The sequence below is a fragment of the Leptopilina boulardi genome, unplaced genomic scaffold (assembly GCF_019393585.1).
Source record: "Leptopilina boulardi isolate dan_hultmark-lab unplaced genomic scaffold, ZJU_Lbou_2.1 LbouV2_31, whole genome shotgun sequence".
Lineage (NCBI taxonomy): Eukaryota > Metazoa > Arthropoda > Insecta > Hymenoptera > Figitidae > Leptopilina > Leptopilina boulardi.
This window is the reverse complement of record NW_026137874.1, coordinates 2,320,960-2,340,991: the sequence shown is the minus strand read 5'-3', so window position 1 is coordinate 2,340,991 and position 20,032 is coordinate 2,320,960. Positions and strand designations below refer to the sequence as shown.

At 27.4% G+C, this 20,032-nt stretch overlaps 3 protein-coding genes across 4 annotated transcripts; 2 read left to right on the top strand and 1 right to left on the bottom strand.

Annotated features, from left to right (window-relative positions):
- Nucleotides 1–457: 457 nt before the first annotated feature.
- LOC127283248 (G1/S-specific cyclin-E1) lies at nt 458–7,590 on the top strand. The gene is made up of 3 exons (XM_051307981.1): nt 458–1,518; nt 4,241–4,859; nt 4,934–7,590. Exons 1-3 carry the CDS (start codon nt 1,493–1,495, stop codon nt 5,681–5,683), a joined length of 1,395 nt encoding a protein of 464 aa, XP_051163938.1. The 5' UTR covers nt 458–1,492; the 3' UTR covers nt 5,684–7,590.
- A 379-nt stretch (nt 7,591–7,969) lies between these two features.
- On the top strand, nt 7,970–16,539 carry LOC127283244 (transforming acidic coiled-coil-containing protein 3). 2 transcript variants are annotated; one of them, XM_051307977.1, is made up of 6 exons: nt 7,970–8,445; nt 12,095–14,549; nt 14,935–15,230; nt 15,312–15,568; nt 15,648–15,956; nt 16,037–16,539. In XM_051307977.1, the coding sequence occupies exons 1-6, from the start codon at nt 8,335–8,337 to the stop codon at nt 16,230–16,232; spliced, it is 3,624 nt and encodes a 1,207-aa protein (XP_051163934.1). In that variant the 5' UTR covers nt 7,970–8,334; the 3' UTR covers nt 16,233–16,539. The 2 variants fall into 2 exon arrangements, with proteins under 2 accessions (XP_051163934.1, XP_051163933.1); XM_051307976.1 differs by having other exon boundaries at nt 15,309–15,568.
- On the bottom strand, nt 16,463–19,704 carry LOC127283247 (uncharacterized). The gene is made up of 5 exons (XM_051307980.1): nt 19,118–19,704; nt 18,087–18,981; nt 17,748–18,017; nt 17,133–17,664; nt 16,463–17,039 (listed from the first exon to the last, which is right to left on the bottom strand). Exons 1-5 carry the CDS (start codon nt 19,188–19,190, stop codon nt 16,815–16,817), a joined length of 1,995 nt encoding a protein of 664 aa, XP_051163937.1. The 5' UTR covers nt 19,191–19,704; the 3' UTR covers nt 16,463–16,814.
- Between the last annotated feature and the right edge of the window lie 328 nt (nt 19,705–20,032).

Here is a 20,032-nt window from a genome sequence, read left to right as displayed (position 1 = left end):
ATTATTTTTAAAATAAGATTTAATTTTAACTGAAAAACAAGTTTTTTGGGGGGAAGCGTCTCCATTATCGATTAGACACCAAGGGTGCATGACAATGGAGTTTCAGCAACCCCTGTTAAATATAGGAAAAAAAAATTTATTTTATACAATTTTATATATTTAAAAAAATCAAGAATAATTAATAATAATCTTATAACAGGAGAATATTTTTTTTCAATTTTTAATTCGAATTTAATTTTATGAAAAGCAATTAAGAAATTAGGTATTTTTTGAACACAGTATAGAAATTCTGTCAGAAATTATACGTGGCATGTTTGGTTTTACGGTTGGCGGGCTGAGGGGCGATTTACGCGCGTACGTTTCCCGCGTGGTCAACAAAACACATATATACACACATGTGCATTTCAATGTGACAGTAAAGGATGTGTACAACAGATCAGCTGAGAACCAGCTGTGCCAGGAGCATTGGCCAATCGCAACACAGTATTGACTTGGTTTTGCGTCCTTAATTCACTGCCGGTATGCACTTCTCCATTAATGTTCCCGCGAAACGCCATCGCAATTTGCTCATTGTTTTCAAAGGATTATTCACATGATAAATTCAAGTTTTATGAACAAAGTGAATGTTTTTTAAAAGTGCTTAGTGCTTAATAAACGTAAATGTTTTTTCATTGTGTGTTTATGCATTGAGAAACGACGCAACTTGATGTCGTAGACAGTTGTTGAAACGACACTGTTGCTTGGAATGTTTTTCAATTTTATTCATTAACAATTTGGAAATTATAAGATCGAGTAATAAATTTTAACTTGTGTTGTTAGATATTTGGTTTGTTGACAACAATTAGCGATGATTTGAACATGTTTTGTGAAGTTTTATTGTAAAAAATTGTCAGTTAAGTTAAGCGTCTCCTTGGGGATGCTGTGAAGATTTTGTGGCGCGAGTGTGCACGGAAAATTATTGTTTTTTTAAGAGGATTTTTGGAAAATTTACAAAGTGAACGTTTGTGAATAAGTGAAAAATAGATTTTTGACATTTTTGAAAAAAATAATTTTTTTTTTTTTGAGGTTATGTGAATAGAGGGCGTGACCATTCGACAGTGCAAGCAGGGGTTGGTCGTTGTTTCGCGCGCTGGACTCCCGCGCTTTACTAGTTAATATCTTAATTTTTTAATAAAATTGCTTGGTTTTATTGAATTTTATACTGTTGACGGTTTTCCGAAAAATTCGGGAATATTCATTTTCATTTGTGAAGTTCAAATGATTATTTTTGAGGTATGAAATAGTGAAGCAAAGCCGAGCCCTTGATCATACATTATGGCGATCGAGTGCACGTAATCTATGGGCGCTCCCTTGCTTTTTTGGCTTTTAACTGTGCAAATTTTATTTGGATTTCATTCAAAGTGGATTGTGACCCGTGAAAAAAATTGGAGTCTCACGGGAAAAAGTTTGGACATTGCAGGAACATTCGTTTTTGGATTAGACAGCTTGAAAGATGAGCACCAAGATGCCACAAACCAGGTGAGTGACCGTCATTCTTTTCATCGTCAAATTTATTATATATTTCTTATTAAATGATACATGTTTCCCATTAAAATTTAATTAATATCAAACGTTCTATGGAAAATTCTTGTGAGATTTTTGAATTTCTAAAAAAAAATTCATGTAGTATTATAACCTGTTGCAAAGTCACACGTTTCTCGAAGGTCTCATGAAATATGGTAGGCGGTGCAAGTGAATCCCAAATTCGACAAAATGGTCGGAAAACCTTTATTTACCTCGGTCGAAATAAATTTCGAATTGAGTTTTATTATACATGTAAGAAATTATATAAAAATTATTTATTGTTTGATATTAAATTGATGGAAAGTTGACTATCTGGGACGTCCACGTTTTTCATCTTCATTCTCAATCTGAATATTTATTTATATTCTTTTATATAGATTTTATTTATTTTTCATTGGAGAAAATGCATTGTTTTTAGTTTTTCAAATTTTATTATTTAATTGCTAGTGAATTGATGGTTATTTTTACATTTTAAAGCATCTCCTTATCGGGTCGACAACCAACCTCAAAAAAAAAAATCAGCCAACGTGTTCTGCTTTTTTATTTTCTAAGTAGCAAATTACTTGTGCATCTCAAAATTCAATGAAATTTTAATTATATATTTTGAGGGAGTTAATATTGTGAATTGAATGGTTCTCATATTAATAATATTAAAAAAAAAAAAAAAGAAAGAAAAATGAAATGTAATTTCTGAAGAATTTTTGCCAAATGGTAACCTAGCGTCAATGTAATTAATTTTATCCGATAAAAATCGGATTTGCATATCTATAAATTGAGAATTATCATATTTTTTAGACTTAAAATACATTCAAGCTTTGTGGTCATTAACTTTTCAGGAAATTGATAATTATATTTTAGTTGAAATTCGTACCCAATTTATTATTTAAGAAAATTTCACTTATATGATCAAATTTATTATAATGTGTTCAAGTTTTAATTAGAATTTTATTGTTATATAATTTTTATAGAAATGATATACATTGACTTCTAAATACTCAAATAAACGAGTTTTAATTGCTTTACAAATTAGATATCTGTTTGAATAAAAATTTATTTGCAAAAATGAGATGTAATTAAAAGTTAAATTTAAAAGTATACTAATGAGTGTGTTCTAAATTTTTTCTTTTAATTATTTTTTTGATATATTAATTTTACTAGAGATACAAAAATAATTCGATTTAATTAATTCATAATCATTATTATTATTATGAATTATTATTATTTTAAAAATTTTTAATTGTTGCTTGTTAAAATGTTTATTTTTTTTGTAAATTTTTATTTCTTAACTTTATTATTTAGAGTACTTTTGTAAGTGTTGAAAAATTGCAACAATATATTATAATATGTATAAAATTTTATGTGAAACATAACCTATGTTTGTATTCCAGAACATTAATTACAGGAATGCTCAACATAATATTTGAATATTCCCGCGTTTTATATTACAGTTCCAATAACTACCGCTAGATAGCCAATCATTTTTTATTTATTATTTAAATAAATACTCAATAAACTATTAGTTTCAATTGTGTTTTTAATATAAAGAAGTTGTAAAAAATTATTTTTAATAAATCTGGGGTTTTATTTAATACAATTACAGTTGGAAAAAAAATTGTAATTTCAAAGAATAAATAATTGAAATTAAGTTGTAAATAAATATTAATTTTATAAACAGTAAATTTTTTTCATATTTTATTAATAATTTTTCAATTATTAATTGTAAATATCAGGAATATCAGAGAAATTCTGTTTTATCGACAATGCGTTTTTATCTTTTTTTTCATCGATTGCACTATTAAAATGTAACGTACAAAAATAACCGTTAAAAAAAAAGCTGTTGAATGAATGAGTTATATATATATATTTATTCATTCATTAAAATGAACCGGTTTTTATGAATTAATAATTATTATATAAATTGGAAAATTTTATTTTATGAATATTCATAAATTAATATTGTAGAAATTACATAATAAAAAAATAAATATTTTTAAAAATTTTTTAATTTTAATACAATATAATGACAATTAAAAATTAGTTATTTTTAAATAACTATTTAACTTTAAAATTTTTGATAGTAGAAAAAAAATTATTGAAAATATAATAATAGAATATTTTGCTAGGTATAAAATTTCAGGTACAATGTATAGAAATGTTGACACTTGAACGATGGCAATGTATACATATATTTATGTATCCTTTTATAAATGATTTATAGTGACAGTTATATTTAATCTTCTTCTAATTACTATAATCCTTAACTGTACCATAAATGATTTTTAAAATATTTCTCTATAACTTTGTTTTCTAAAGGGTCTTAAAGAATTCAAATTTACAATATTAGGGATGGGTTTTTCCCATTCTAATATATAACAATAGGATTCTTTTATATAGCAAAATTTTAAAAATAATAAGACAAAAATGACGTTAGTAAATTTTTAAAAATGTCGTTACAAAGTAACAAGAATTTTCCATCTAATTGTTAATTATTAAAAATATATTGTTAAAAATTACACTTAAATTTATTAATAATAAAAAAAAATTTTCAATTTGAAATTTAAATAAAATTAAAATTTTTGATTAATTAATAATAATAATTATTATTATTAATTAAAATTGATTTTTAATTAAAATGTGAAAAATTAATTGAATATTAACGAATTTTATTTATTTTAAGCTTGCAAGAGAAGCAGACGTCGAAAATTTATTCAAAAGGATCAAATCAAACACTAAAACGAAAACGACGGACAACAGAATTATCGGAAGATTCGGAAAATATATATCCACCAAATAAAGTTCCTGCTTTATCATGTTCAGAATCATGTAATAATACAACTGGCAATAATACAACGGATAATAATACGTATCTATCACATCAACAACAATCATCATCGCCACTTAAAGAACAACAAGAACCAATAAGTTGGTCTGAATTAAGAAGTTCCACATGTTTTTTAACGCCCTCAGCATCAGGAAGTGGATCCGGTAAATCAAATCCTCTACCATCATTACCATGGGCCGATGGCTCACAAGTTTGGTCAATTATGTGTTTAGGTGATCAAAAAACATTATCACAAAGGGATCCCGATATGTTTCAAAGACATCCAACATTACAACCACGAATGAGAGCTATTTTATTAGATTGGCTTATAGAAGTTTGTGAAGTCTATAAACTTCATAGAGAAACATATTATCTCGCTATGGATTATATTGACAGATATCTTTCGACACATCAAAATATTCCAAAAAGTCAATTACAACTAATTGGTATCACTTGTTTGTTTATAGCTTCTAAGGTGAGTCTATTTCTTTTTTTCTCGATGATTTTTTTTTTTTTTTTTCCTAATTAAAAGACATTTTTCATTTGCAGGTCGAAGAAATATATCCGCCGAAAATTTCTGAATTTGCCTATGTTACGGATGGCGCATGTACCGAGGAGGAAATTCTTGGCAAAGAATTAATAGTGCTCAAGGGACTTGGTTGGAATTTATCGCCAATAACACCACCTGGATGGTTAAATATTTATATGCAAGTTGAATCGGGCGATATGTCAAGGCCAATTGCTTTTATTTATCCACAATATGGTGGTCTACAATATTCTCAAGCGGCACAATTATTAGATCTCGCAACACTCGACGAGGGTAGTTTACGATTTTCCTATAGTCATTTGTCAGCGGCTGCAATATATCATACAAAAAGTCGTGAATGTGCACTAAGAACATCGTGTATTAGTTGGGAACAACTTGCCCCATGTGTACGTTGGTTAACACCATTTGCAAATACTGTCATTGAAGAAGGTGAAAATCTTCTTCGTTCAGCAAATGCGCCAACAAATGAAACAAATGCCGGTTCTGGTTTACGTGCTTCGGTTCCAAATATTGTTCTCGATGAATCACATCGAATACAGACACACGTTGTCGATTTGACAATGCTCGAAAATGCCCAACGACGATTGGCAAAAGATGTTTTATCGCTCGATTGTCTCGAGACGGAGATTAATATTGATTCAAATAGTCCTGATAATAATCAGAATAACGGTTTATTAACACCGCCGTCCAGTAGTCAAAAAAATTCACCATCACCACCTCGTCTTCCACCTCAATTACATCCATATACATAGAGTCCCCCTTTTTTTTCAATTTTCCGATCGATATCACAAGGTTTTTTTGAAAAAAAAGGCAGGATAATTTTTTTTTTCAATTAGATCTGAGATTAATGTTCACATAAAAATATGACGTATGATAATTAAATTCTCATAATTTGTATAAAAAAAATTTAACCAATTTTCATCAGTTTATAAAATTTAATTCAATTTTATTTTGCCAAATTTTTTATTCCTTTCGTATTTGAGATTTTCAAATTATAGTTATAATTTTGAAGTGAAAGTACATTATTTAAATTAAATAAATCATGCGTCTTTATTTGTAATGAAAATATTTAAAAAAATTACATGTGAACTTTGTGATATTTATCGCAATTGCTCTGAGAATATTAGTAAAAAATTTTTTCGTGTGGGATATATATATACATATATATATAAATATTATATTATTTAATCAGGGACCAACACTGATGTTGAATCAGATTTTTTTTTATTTTCTTTAAGGCACACAGCTTTGAAAGCTTTTTAAAATAGAATTTACCGAAGTTTTTGGTCTTGTTGAGTTTTTAAATAATTTTTTTTTCCTATATAAATGCATAATTTAATTCTAGTAATACATACACTTTTCTGGAAAAAGAAATGTAAAAAAAATGTTTTGTCCAAAAAACATTAATATATATATTTAGATATATATAATTTGTAGGAAAAGAGAAAGAATTTAATAATTTATAAATGAATCATTGACTCTTAATTTAACTTTGTCATATTATTTTTTCTCTTTTGATGAATATCTTAACTCTTTTTTTTAACACATAATTTATGAATCAATTATTGTTTCGACTTTTGTTCACTTAGCATGCTAATATAAATACAGTACACGGTATTTTATTTAAAAAAAAATATATATTTCATCAGTGTTAGTCCCGAAACTAAGTGCAAGCTCTTGTTAGTGAGGACGAATTAAAAAGCGTTTATATAGATACACTTTTCATCTCTTTTTCTCTCAAGATTGTAAATAGTATATAATAAAAATATATATATAGGTGAAAAACCACTTTTTAAACAAAAAAAAAAATAAATAAAATAAAAAAAACGAGTCGTATGAATATTTCCAAAAAAATCAATTTAAGAATTTACAGTGCATGTCGAATTAAATATTAAACTATTATTCGAACTGATTATTAAAATATGTAAAAAAAGAAATAGAATTTTTTTCGGGAATATTCATACGGCCCATTAAAATCTACCTGCGTGAATAATTTTTGTAATCGTTTTTAGTACTATACAATTGTTAAATAATTGCGTCACCAGTGGTGCTTTATTTTGATAATACGAGGAGAACGATATTATATGCGACTGACATAATGAAATATAATAAAAATGAATTGTATAAGTTTTTAGTAAGGAAAAAAAAGGAAAATTAGAACCTCGACTACACACATGTCAATATTTTTCGTAGCTTTTAAGGTTCATTAAAAAGAAATTCTTTTTTATCGATGAAAATTTTTGTACGATTGATTCGCCTTCTGTGATTAGATCAATATAAAAATAATTATTATATAACCATTTAATAATAATAGTTAATTATTAATTAAATTATATCAATTACTTATTATTAAGTATTTTTTTTCTTTGTTAAAAATTATTAATTAATTATTATTATTAAATTTGTTGGTTATTGATAATAATAATAATGAATTACTATATTAATTAATTAATATTAATATTATTGTTAATTAATAATTATACAATAATTCATCGCGGGTAAATATATAGACTATTTTTCAAATAATATTTAACATGCTTACGTTAAATATAGGACGACTTAACATTGTAACGAGTGCCTTGGAAAAAAAGTGCCCTTAGCTTGTTTTATGTATTGTTGAATGAATGTTGAAAAGAATGAATGACAATTTTTTTGTGATTAGTATTCTTTTTTTTAAAAAATGTGCTTTATTCTAACGCAATATGCCGTTGCAATGCGTTGTAAGGTGGTATGAGTGGTTTCTTTTTTTTATTTTATTTTTTAAATGTAAATAATGATTTATAACAAAAAATGAAATGCGAGTATCGTTTACATAAAAAAAAATAATAAACGAGTCTTATAAACTTATTTTGAAGTTTATATAGATATGTACATTTCTATGAAGAAGAATTGATAATAAAAAAAAATTAAACTTGAAAATTGACTGTATTCAAAATTTTCCGCCTCTCTGCTTTACCGACGAAATTGACCATTAGCGCCATCTTGATTGAGAGTCGTGGGAGAAGTGTTTTGATTGGTCGCTTGCTATATTTCAAGTTGTTGTCAACAGTTAAACGACATTCGACCGTTAGAAGTTAGAGTGGTGTTTTGTGTGACGAGTGCGATATTTAGCAAAGATTTGCTCTAAAAAAAAGTAACTAAAAAGTGCTAATTTTATAATATAATTAAAGTTGCTTTTGCTGCTATTCACTAGAGAAAAAAATTTCATAAATTTGACTGAGTCAAAGTCGTAAAAGTGTATAGTATATCTTTTGTTATATAGCAGTAGAAGCAAGAGTCGGCTTTTGCTTGCTAAAATAACGCGCGAAAAAGTGTATTAAAATCTACAAATATATAAGGAAAGCTGTGCTTTTTCTTTATCATTATTATAAAAAAAGAAGAGATTTTATTATATCCAAACAAAATGTCAAGTCCAAGAAAAAGTTACGGATCAAGCGAAATTCGCGAGGGAACAAGATTTGTCTTAAAGGAAATTACTGCCTCTCTTCATAATTCACAGACATCTCCTCGTACAGTAAGTGATTTCGTCATAAAATAATAATTTTAATAAATTTCTCAATGGATATTCTCTTTTGTTTAGGAACGCTTGCTTTATTTTTTGTTCATAACCTCTCTTTTTTTCATTCTTTTGAGCGGTTATATAAATTTCCAAAATCTTTATTAATTTACTATTTTGTTATGAAAAAAAAAATGATGCTTTTAAATATTAAATTATATTTCGATAATTCTGAACTTAATTTTCTATTTTAATTTTTAAAAATTTCTTTTGCTATTAAAAGGGATAAAATTCACATTATCATGTAAAATTAAATTTTTTTTAATAATCGCAATAATTTGTCGTAAAATTGAAATCAAAATGTAAATATATGTATAATGAAAAATAAACAAAATAGACACCGAACAACGATTGCGGAAGTGAATGCCATTGTTTCTTGAACTTTTGAATCTTTGTTTTCGTTTTTGATTCTTTGATAGCTGTCAGTTCAGCTGGAGTGAGTTTTCCTATAAATAAACAGCGCATCTGTTAGCTTAAAAGCATGGAACGAAAATAAATTTCCTTTCTTGCAATATAAATACAAAATGTGCAATTTTTAGGTTCATGGAATTTTTTTTATATATTTCTCATTCTTTACAGAATGAAATAGTAGAAAAATATTTATCGGAAAATTTCTATTGAGAGAAATAATTTCTCTCTTAGAAGACAAAAGTTTACTGATAAACAAAACTCTTTGGATGTTATGTTTTTTTTTTTTTGTTTGAAGATATGAAATAATTTATCAAGGGATAAATTTTTGATAATGGAATGTTGTATGTTATCACTAGATAGCGCCACATTGTAATTTTTTTTTACCATAAACACACCACGAGCTTACAATTCCATAGTTGGTGATCTTTGAATAAAATTGTTTCCCCGTACGGCGTGTGCGCGATTGAACAGTGCAGCGACACGTTCGTGTTAGTTCATATATTTTCTCCAGTTCGTGAGTCAACAGCGCAATGATTCTTATTAAGTACTATTTCAATAGTGGTAATTGTTGAAAATTTTTGAAATGACGTTCTCAAGATATTCAAAGAGAGATTTGTGGAGTGCTTGAATAATTTGTTCTGCAATTTAATAAAACTGGAGAATTCTCCAGAACAAGGTAGGAAAATAATCTTACGAGCTGGCGATTTGCTTCAACACCCACACACACCTGCGAGAAACGTTCTCACGCACAAGTGTCATACGTACATATATAGAACTTGAAAGTATATTGACTCGGAAGCGTGCTGCTCTAATATTAGAATTCAAACAAGAGAGAGAGAGAGAGAAAGATGTCTGAAATCGTAGCACACACATATTATTCGCGATGGTCCTGAACGAGAGTTTTCAATGACCTGATCATAATGAACTTGTCAAAAATCACTGAGACACACCCTTGAGACCTTGTTTTTTAACAAGTTCAACCAGATGGAGAATGAGTCATTCTTGCATTTTTCTCGTGGGTTGTAATGACACTTATTTTTAATTGACCCACAAAAACTTAAGAAGGAAAATTATTTCACTCACTTTTTGTGAATTGGATTTTTTTTTTAATTTTTCTTTTACAGTTAAAAATTAATGAGGAAATAATCAAAAGGTTTGATGACCTTTTTTCATTGTTGGAATTATTAGAGATGATGCGGGACTTGTCAATTTTTGTTTTTCTATTAAAGAAAAAGTATTTTCAATTCTCGGATTTTGTACTTTCTAATCGGATGGGATATTTCTTTCACTTTTTTTTTCTTTTTTGTAGGACAAGTGGCAGGCATTTTTTTAAAAGTGCTGATTATTATTCTAATTGTCTATATATGGAAAAAAAATTATTTCCTGTGTTTTATTATTCGACAGGATCTGATACTTTTTGTAATGAGGAACAAAAGTTCTTTTTTCTCGGAAAAATCATTATTTAATTTTTTAGGAAATTTAATTTTGTTTTTATTTTCTACTAATTTGAGGTAAATTTTCCTTTTTAATTCATATTTATTATCATACAGAGACAAAGTGTTATTAAATTAAGTAATTTTTTGTTATGAATATTCTAAATTTTTTTTTTTTATTGAATAACCTGGTAGAAACTAATTTCTACACAGTGAGGTGTATAAACATATATATTTTAAATAATCAATATCATAAGAATTGTGGATTTATTTTTATACTTTTCAAACCACATTTACTTATCTCGTCATTCATTCCTTTCTGCTATCGCAAATATTAGTTTGAATAATTTTTTCATTTACGTATTTTTAATAATTATTTAACAATTATGTTTAATTTAATAAATCTTTTTGTATTTTGTTTCTTTGAAATGTAAAACAAATTTTTAATTTTAAAATAATTTATTTTCGATAAATTCTTAATTTTTTAAAAAAAGATATAAAATCAGAATAGATTTAGTGATAATTAAACTTGGAAATTGTAATTAGAGATAACAATTGAAAAAAAAAGAAAGTTATCTTTATTGATTTTAAAGAAGTCACACGAAGTATATATTTTACTAAACCTTGTTCCCTTAAATATTACAAAAATAGCAAAAGGGATAGATCTTTATCCAATTATTTTTTGTATAGTTCTTGTATAGGCATCTATATACTATTTTTGGAGCAGATTTTTCCAGTACTTTGAACGACGACGACAACGCTTGACAACGACTGTGACTCTTTAAAAAACATAAAGATCAACGCATCTTCAAAGATCTTTTTTCGTACTCTTTTCTTTGAAACTGAAAAAAAAAGAAATTATCGCCTCATGGAAGGGGGTTGGGCCTTCGAATCATTATATAGATGTATATCGTCGAGTGTACAAAATATATTCACAGTAATTATGAATAGACCACGAAACAGTGACAAGCAAAAGTGTATTTAAGTCTCTTGTGAAAAAAAATAATGGGTAACTTGATTCAAAAAAAGGTATTAATTTTTTTTATTACCTATAAATTGACGTTTCTGATTATTTTGACAGTTCTCTATTTTAATTCTTTCTCTCTCTCCTTGTTAATAGTCACGTGGCAGTTTGAGTCGTGCGCTATTTCCACCCACAGATTTTGACAGCACTTGCAAATAATGTTGAAATTGTGTATATCACAATATTCAAGGACAACGCGTTTACTTTATCAATTATATTCGCTTTTTTGCTGTAAAAGTTCTTTCAATTATTTCATATATCAAAATTTTTCATTTGAAAAAAAAGTGGCAATTTTTTCTTTAATAAAAGCAAAAGTTTCTTCTTGTGATCGACGCATAATCGACACTGACACGTTTTCAAAGTTAAAACCCGATATTTTATAATTAGACGCTGTTGATTGCGCAATTTCAACAAAATCCCTGATTCGCGCCAACTGATTCTTCTATTTGCATTCGTTTTATAACGATCGACGAAGTTAGTTTTTAGAAAAGAGAGAAAAAAAAAATTATCACCGTTTGTGAATTATGGATTATATCAATAAACTTCTGAATCGCGCTTCTTCGAAATCACCCACAAATCGATCTGTACGTGAGGTATTTGTTCTCATCTCTTTGTTCCATTGTAGTCTTTGTTTTTTTCGCAATTGTGAATTTTGTCTTTATTTAAGGGAAAAAAAACTAATTTAAAATAAAATAAATTTCTAGTAATTTTAAATAATTAATTTTCTTTTTTTTTACAGAGTGGAAACGATTCAGCACTTCAAAAATCACCAGAACATGCGGTGAAGGTGCAATTTGCGCGGGAATTTGCGGACGTGAAAAAAACAACATCCCCAACGACAGAGAGTCTTTCATCGGCCGGTAGTTTTCAAAGTTTATCATCTACATTAAGTTCAAAAAGTAGTAGTGGCATATGTGCAGATCATTTGCCTGAGAGTCCATTAGGAAAAAGTGCAAACACATCTTATATTAATTCTGATATTCCTGGTTTAGATGATTTAATTTCTGCTTGCGCTGATATAAAAATAACAAATGAAAATGTCCCACTTGGTATTGGTGATTTAAGTCAAGATCAAACATTTTCATCGGCTTGTGGTGATCTTTCAATTATTGAAGAAAAAAGCAACGACTATTTTCAAGAAAAAGAAGAAAACAATTTTAAAATAATTAATAATGAAAGTGAATTAAAAATTCCTGATTCTTCAATTTTTTATCCGCCGGAAAATATTTCACAACAATTTTCAATAGAAAATTTCTCCTCAATTATACCAATTGTTTCATCCGATGAAAGTATTGTTAAAAGTCACGATCTAAATAATATAGATAAGAAATCATTAGTTTTTTCAACAGCTCTTGATTTTCAAAATTTACAAGGATTTACACCGAAAATTGTCATTGATGATAAACCAAATATAGAAATAAATGTCCCACAAAATGAAAGTATTGAACATGTGAATTCAATTACAGAATTTGGTTTTAATGCATCTATAGAGAGTCAAAAGAATATTTCTTTAATTGATACAAATAATATTTCTGCTTTAGATACATCTCAGTTGCCATCAGTTACGAATATTTTGAATTTAACACATCCAAGTGAAAATAATTTACCTCATTTAGAAACAATAAAAGTTGTCGAAGAAAGTCCAAAAATTTCCAACGATAGTGAAAAAATTACTATTGAAGAATTTTCAATTATTGCCGAAGAAAATATCAAAATTAACGAAGAAATTCCACTTAATTTATCAGAAAATTTTCTAATTCTTGAAAAAGTCCCAGAAGAAAGCAACATCAAAATTAACGAAGAAATTGTAATTAATTCACTCGAACAAATTAATAAAGTTGTTGATGAAATTCCAGTTGAATTAGAAAATTGTTTAAAACTTGCCGATGAAATTGTAGACAATTTAGAAAAGAATAAAGAAATTCCCATTGAATCAGAAAATTGTCTAAAACTTACAGAGGAAATTACAGTCAATTTAGAAGAGAATAAAGAAATTGAATTAGAAAATTGTCCAAAATTAATTGCCGAAGAAATTATAGACAATTTAGAACAGAATAAAGAAATTCCCATTGAATCAGAAAATTGTCTAAATATTACAAAGGAAATTATTGACAATTTAGAAGAAAATAAAGAAATTTTAAATAATTCCAAAGAAATTGTTGAAAAAATTTCCGATAATTCTGAAGAAAATGCATTAAATTCAACATTTGGAATTATAATAAATGAAGATTTAAAATCACCAATTTCAGAATTTATCAATAAAATTAACGTCACTCCAAATCATTCACTGGATGATGAAAATATTCAAAAAATTTCACATTCTGAAACTGAAAAAAAGAAATCACCAACACTACAATCAATTTTGGACAAAGTTGCCGAACAACAAAAATCATTAGACGATATTGAATTATCAAATAATAATTTGCAATTAGAAAAATCATCTGAAGAAATTTCCAATAAACGAAATTTTCATCTTTCAACAATAATTGAATCGCCACAAAATTTTCCATCTCCTCAACAAGAAAAAAATTTCCCTAATAACACAATTATCCTATCGTCTGAGAAATCACAAAAATCAAATTCTTTTGAAAAATTATTGTCAGATGCAAATAATGATACAGTTGATTCATCGTCGGAAATTGTTTTTCTAAAACAACAAACAAGTCTTGAATCAACAATTATTACAATCAATGGAAATAATAGTGCAAAATTAACACCATTATCTAATGATAAAATTATTGATGATAATTTGAAAAATTCATCTCTAATAAAGGAAAAAGAAGAAAGTCCAAAAAAAGAATTTGAATCATTGGAACAAACTGAAACACCGAAACGTCCAACAGAGAGAAGTAAAATAATTGAAACAGCTAAAAAAATACAGGAGGATATTAAAAGAACTGAAAAAAGAAAATTCGAGGAATCAAAAGACGTTTTACCGGAACTTGATTCGACAATTATTTTAGAAAATTCAGAAATTGATCTTGAAGCATCAGATATTATTATTCCTGTTCCACAAGACGATAATTACGATACATTCAAACCACAAAAACAAAGTACCGATCTTGTAAATATTCCAAATTTTTCATTATTTGATAAAGTTGAATTGGAAGCACAAGCCGTTGCTCAAGATATTTATAATAAATCACTGGAAATTGCTGATGATAACGATCACTTTATAAGTGCCACCAGTGATTGTAAGTATTTATTTCTATCTTTTTAATTTGATAATTTTATAAAAAAATAGATTTAATTTTCGTTTCAACATTTTTTAATGTTAAAAAAAATAAGATATGGAATTTTCTGCATAATAACATATAATAAAAAAACAGTCCTAGGAAATAACTAATTATCCTGTTTACATATGCATGTCATGTTATTTTCAAAGTCATTTTTATTCCATTTCGCATATTTTAAAAATAGAAGAAAAAAATTAATTTAAAATTTTTATAGCTGGTCCTATACGTGGATCTTTAATGTGAGTTTATAAATAAAAATTATATAATGCAAAATTGGTAAAAAATATTAAATAAATATTGAATTGAAAATTAATTTTTACAATTAAAAATTTTTTTTTTACAGTATTTCAAGATCCTACGAGTTTCGATTTTCTATTAAGTCAAGGATCGAATACAAAGTCACGTGACGTGAGATTTGAATCTTTATATGTCAAGTTCGATCCATTAATAAATAACAGTATGTTACCTCAAGGAAATAGTCAAACTGAAGACGAGGAACAAAATGAAAAAAATGAAACTCCAACAATGCCGAGTGTAGACACGCCAATGCGTAATCCTGCTATTGCCGCAATCGATAGACTTCTTTTCTTCAGTCCAATAACGACTGGAAATAAAACCGAAGCCACAAAGGACATAAAGGTAACGAGAATTCTTTTTTTTTTTTAAATTATAAATTATAAATTAAAAATTGAGAAAAATTTAAATTCTATTTTAAAGCAGGAGACGAGTGAAACAGCTCCACAAGAAAATCCAGTCGTTGTCGATGAGAAAATGGCAAAAGAATTGGAACACGTGAGATTATTGGTAGTGGAACATGAGGAGAAACTCGAAAAAAACCAAAAAGATCGCGAGGACGATAAAAGAAAATATCAAAAAGAAATGAAAAAGCAACAAGACGATTATCGAAATTTGGAAGAGAAATACAGAAAATTAGAGGAACAACACACACAAGAACTTGAAAGCAAAAAACAAGTGACGTAAGTTATTTTTTGTAAATAAAATTATTTTTCTTGTATTATAATTGTAAATTAAAAAAAAAAAAAATTAATTTAACAGAGTTGTGCTCGACGAGTACGAAAGATCGATAAGTAGGCTTGTCGCCGAGAGAGAAAGAGATCGAACAGAATTAGAGGAGAAAGAAAAATTAAAAGAAGAATTACAAACAGCAACACAACATCTCAGCAATACGGAAGCTGCTTTTAATGATGTTCATCAAAAATACGAGCGTGCAAAAAATGTCATTGCTGCATACAAAAGTAACGAAACAGTTCTCAAGGAAAGTCATAAAGAAAATTTAGAAACAATTGCAATGTTGGAGAAAAAATACGATACACTCAAGGGTCATGCAATGGCACAACTTGAAAAGTATGCAATTTTTCAAATTATTTAATAATTCCCTTCCATTTAATTAATAATATAATAATTTTCAATTAATTAATTTACAGAGCAAATCAAGAGCTGGAGACAATTCAAAAGCAACACGAAGCAGAAAATGTTAAATTGCAGGCAATGTTAAAAAAAGCTGAATTAAAAAGTAAATCGCTTGCAGATCAAGTGGAACAAAAGACTATAGAGAATAAAGAATTAACAAAAATTTTAGATGAAGTCATAGCCAGGGTTGGCAATAAAAATAAAGATTAAAAACATTCGAAAAAAAGACTAAAAAAAATATAATAATAATAATAATTAATAAGAAATAATAATAATAATAAGAGTGTGTCTCAAGGTGATTTAAAACCATTATTTTTTTACTCGATGGTATTTTTACCCCCGTGAAAAACATGACACCAGATGTGTAATATTATAATGTGAAAAATATTATATATTGTTTATAAATTTTTATTAATTTTTCGAGAAAAAAAAAAAGAAAGCAACTTTTTATTAATTTATACGTTTAAGTTGTAAAATAAACTATTTTATCGCTAATAAAATGTGGCTTATTAAAAAGTATTGTCCCTTTCATTTGCTTATACAATTGGAGAACATGAAAGCAGCACCATAAAAAAAAAAATTTTTTTTTGTCGCGGAAATCGCAGCGACAAAATTTTTTATATTATTTTTTTTTTATATATTTATATATAAATAACTTAAGAAAAGCATTATTATATATAGCGGAACACTATTCACAATAGTTTTTTTTTTTTTTTTTGAAAAAGTACTTATTGCTAGATTTTATTTTTTTAAATGAAAAAAAAAACAAACAAACAAAAAAACAAAACTTAATTAATGAGCAGTTGCTTTTGTATCAATTTTAAGCACTTGTTGCTTTGCTAATTTTAACATTCGATCACTTGTACTTCCTGGCTTTCGTGGAATATTTTTATTCTCCAAATCAGGCATTAATTTTTTAACAGTTCGTGCTAGTGTCGCGGCATGTTGTTTGAATTGTGGATGACTCATTGTGATTCCTTTACTTCGCAATGCTTCTGAGACTGCCCACAATAATTTCTGAAACAAAAATAAGAAGGGTAATTTTTTTCAAAATCCTTTTACAAAGATTCAAATTTTTTTCAAATAAAAAAAAAAAAACGTTTATCTTACCTTTCGATGTATAGTGCTGAGTTCGGATTTCACATAATTTTGTAAATTTTCATTTTTCGATACAATATTGCCAGTTGAATGTCGCTGTTGATTCCATGTATTTGTTGATGATCTTGAATCTAAATCACGTGTACAATCAAACGATAAACTTTTTGCCCATTTAAAACGTGGATTCTCCAATTCATCATCATTTTTACGTTTTCTTGAATCACATAAATTGTTAACATTTTTCATTGTCTCACCGTCTTCGTTGTCTTTTTTCGTTGGCGTTGGAAAGAGAGCTTTTTTAATACGCTGAGGATTTAAACCACTTATACTTGGACCAGCTTTATCATTATTTGTCGGTGGACTTTGAAAAAGTGCACGTTTTGATGTTTCTAATTTTGATTTTCTCGGCGTTGGTCCATCCATTGATAATCGTCGTACTGCCCTTTTTTTTGCCGAACTTCTTGGACTTTTACCCCTTGGACTTTTACCTCTAGGACTCTTTCCTTTGCCACGGGGACTTTTTCCTTTTTTAAGAAGTGGTTTCCTGAAAAAAAGGCAAAAATTCATTAAAAAAATTCTCTTTTTTTTTTAAGGAAAGGTAAATTGAATTAAATTTTAAAAATTAACCTGATATTAAGCACCAATTGTTTCTTTTCGCCAAGACCTTGAAGATTCGCGCTTGAAAATGTTCGTCGTCTTTTTGTTAAATAACTCAATCGTTTACCGGGACTTTGACCATTGTTACGTTTCGATAGAAGACTTCGTTTTCTCGCACTTCCTGGACATTGTTTTGTAAAAAATACATTGCAGGTTGATTGAGTTTCAGCGCCCACGTATCTTTCACACATTTTCATTGATAATTTCTCAAATTCTTCTATCGGTTTATTTCTATTGTAACTGAAAAGAAAAAAAATTAGAGTTTTTAATTGAAAAATTTGATTAATTTTTTAAAATTGTAAAACTTACTGTATTCCAAAACACTTGTGCTGATAAGCTTCCGGCCATGTCATTGAAGCAGCAACATTAACATTAACAGTATTAAACAATGATTGATCGGATGTTTTTAATGTTGTAAAAGAATTTTCATTGGGAACAATATGCGATGTGCTCGTTGCTATCGAGATACTTGATGTTTTATCAGTGAAAATGGAAGATGTATCAACTGATTCAGTGCACGATGAATCAATTTCAACAGGAGAATTTGTACTAATAGTGTGTGAAACGCTTTTTGTTTCTGAATCTCTCGATAAATCACAGGCATCAAAAGCTCCACTTAAATTTCTCGAACTATTTTTTACGCGAGTTTGAAAACTACTTGTTGTACTGGTGTTAATTAAATTTTCCTCTTTATTTACGTCATTCGGTGTTGTTGTTTTTAATTGTGAATTTGTTTCTTTCGTTTCCAATAATGGATTACACAAAAAGAGATGAGCATTTTTTTTAATATTTACAAGAAATTCACTACAATCACTTTGACAAATTGTATGTTTTGGCGGTGGTGGTACACCGCTGAGATAACGATTTATTCTACTCAAAAGATTATTATCAGATTGTACAACAAGTTCTTGTTGAGTTTTTGGTTTTGGTGAATTTGTCGTTGGTAGGGAAAATAATTTATTTCTTCCACCTTTAAAACTCGCTGATGTCTTTGAATTATCTAAATCATCATCGTCACTATCGCTATTAAACATTTCTGGACTTGATACTTCTTGTATTACATCCAATTTCGCCGATGTACTTGTATTCGATTCATCATAACAACAATCCATCGCATCTTCATTCACATAAACTAATCTCTCTCCCAATACAGTATTGTTGCAAGTTTGTTGTGGTTCATCACTTAAACTCTTGTCGGATGTACCTGATAAGTATTTTTTATTATTTACATTGGTAATAGTGTATTGTTAAATTTTTTTTTAAAAAAGTTAGGTTATGTTTTGTTTACAATACAAAAATTTGTTTACATTAAGTATAAATATTTTTTTTTTTAAACTTACCTAATGTCGATGAACTTATTGCTAAATCTTCTTCCAAAATTGAAGAACTATGCTTAGTTAGAGTAATAGTCATGTTCAAATGATTATTTCTTCAGAAATAGACTTTCTAATGAGCAGTATATATCTATATATATGTATATATATATAACGTGTTGGACACGCATATAATAAGATAAAATTATTCAACAAATAAGCAGTATTAATAAACGCATATTTATCACACGTCTATTAACTTTCCACCATTTTTATTAAAACTTAAAACACTTGTAATTTTTTTCAACATGAACTATCAAATAATTAACATTTTCAATTATTAAAAAAGAGCTGATAAGATTTTAATATACACACGTAGACAGGTTTTGTTATGGAAGATTCGTTGGAGGCTTGAGTTATTTTTTCTCTCGTTTAAAAAAAAAAAATCGTAACAGAAGAAATAAAAACAATGAATAATTTTGCTTTTTTATATGCACTGGACCAATAATTAAGATTTAAATACACTTTTCTCAACAAAAGGCACGATTTTTATTATTGACTTCTTTTAAATTATATTCTGTATACTATAGCAGCCATTATGCGATACAACGTATTCAACGTACACACCATTATATTATGAGAATGTTAGGTTATTAATTGAAATATTTCCAGAAATGATATATTACCAAAAACAAATATTGATTAAAGTTTTAAGTAAAAAACAAATATGATAATGTTAATATTTATATTTTATAATTTATTCGACGTGTATTTTTTTAAAACAATAATTAAAAGCCTTTCTATTTTTATTTTAATAATTAAAAAAGAGATAATTAATAAAAATTACAGTGAAACGTCATTGCGCATGCGTATATGAAAAGTTTCTAGAAATTTCCAAAGAAATTCTACATAACCTTACCGGAAATTTCTTAATTTTCGCGC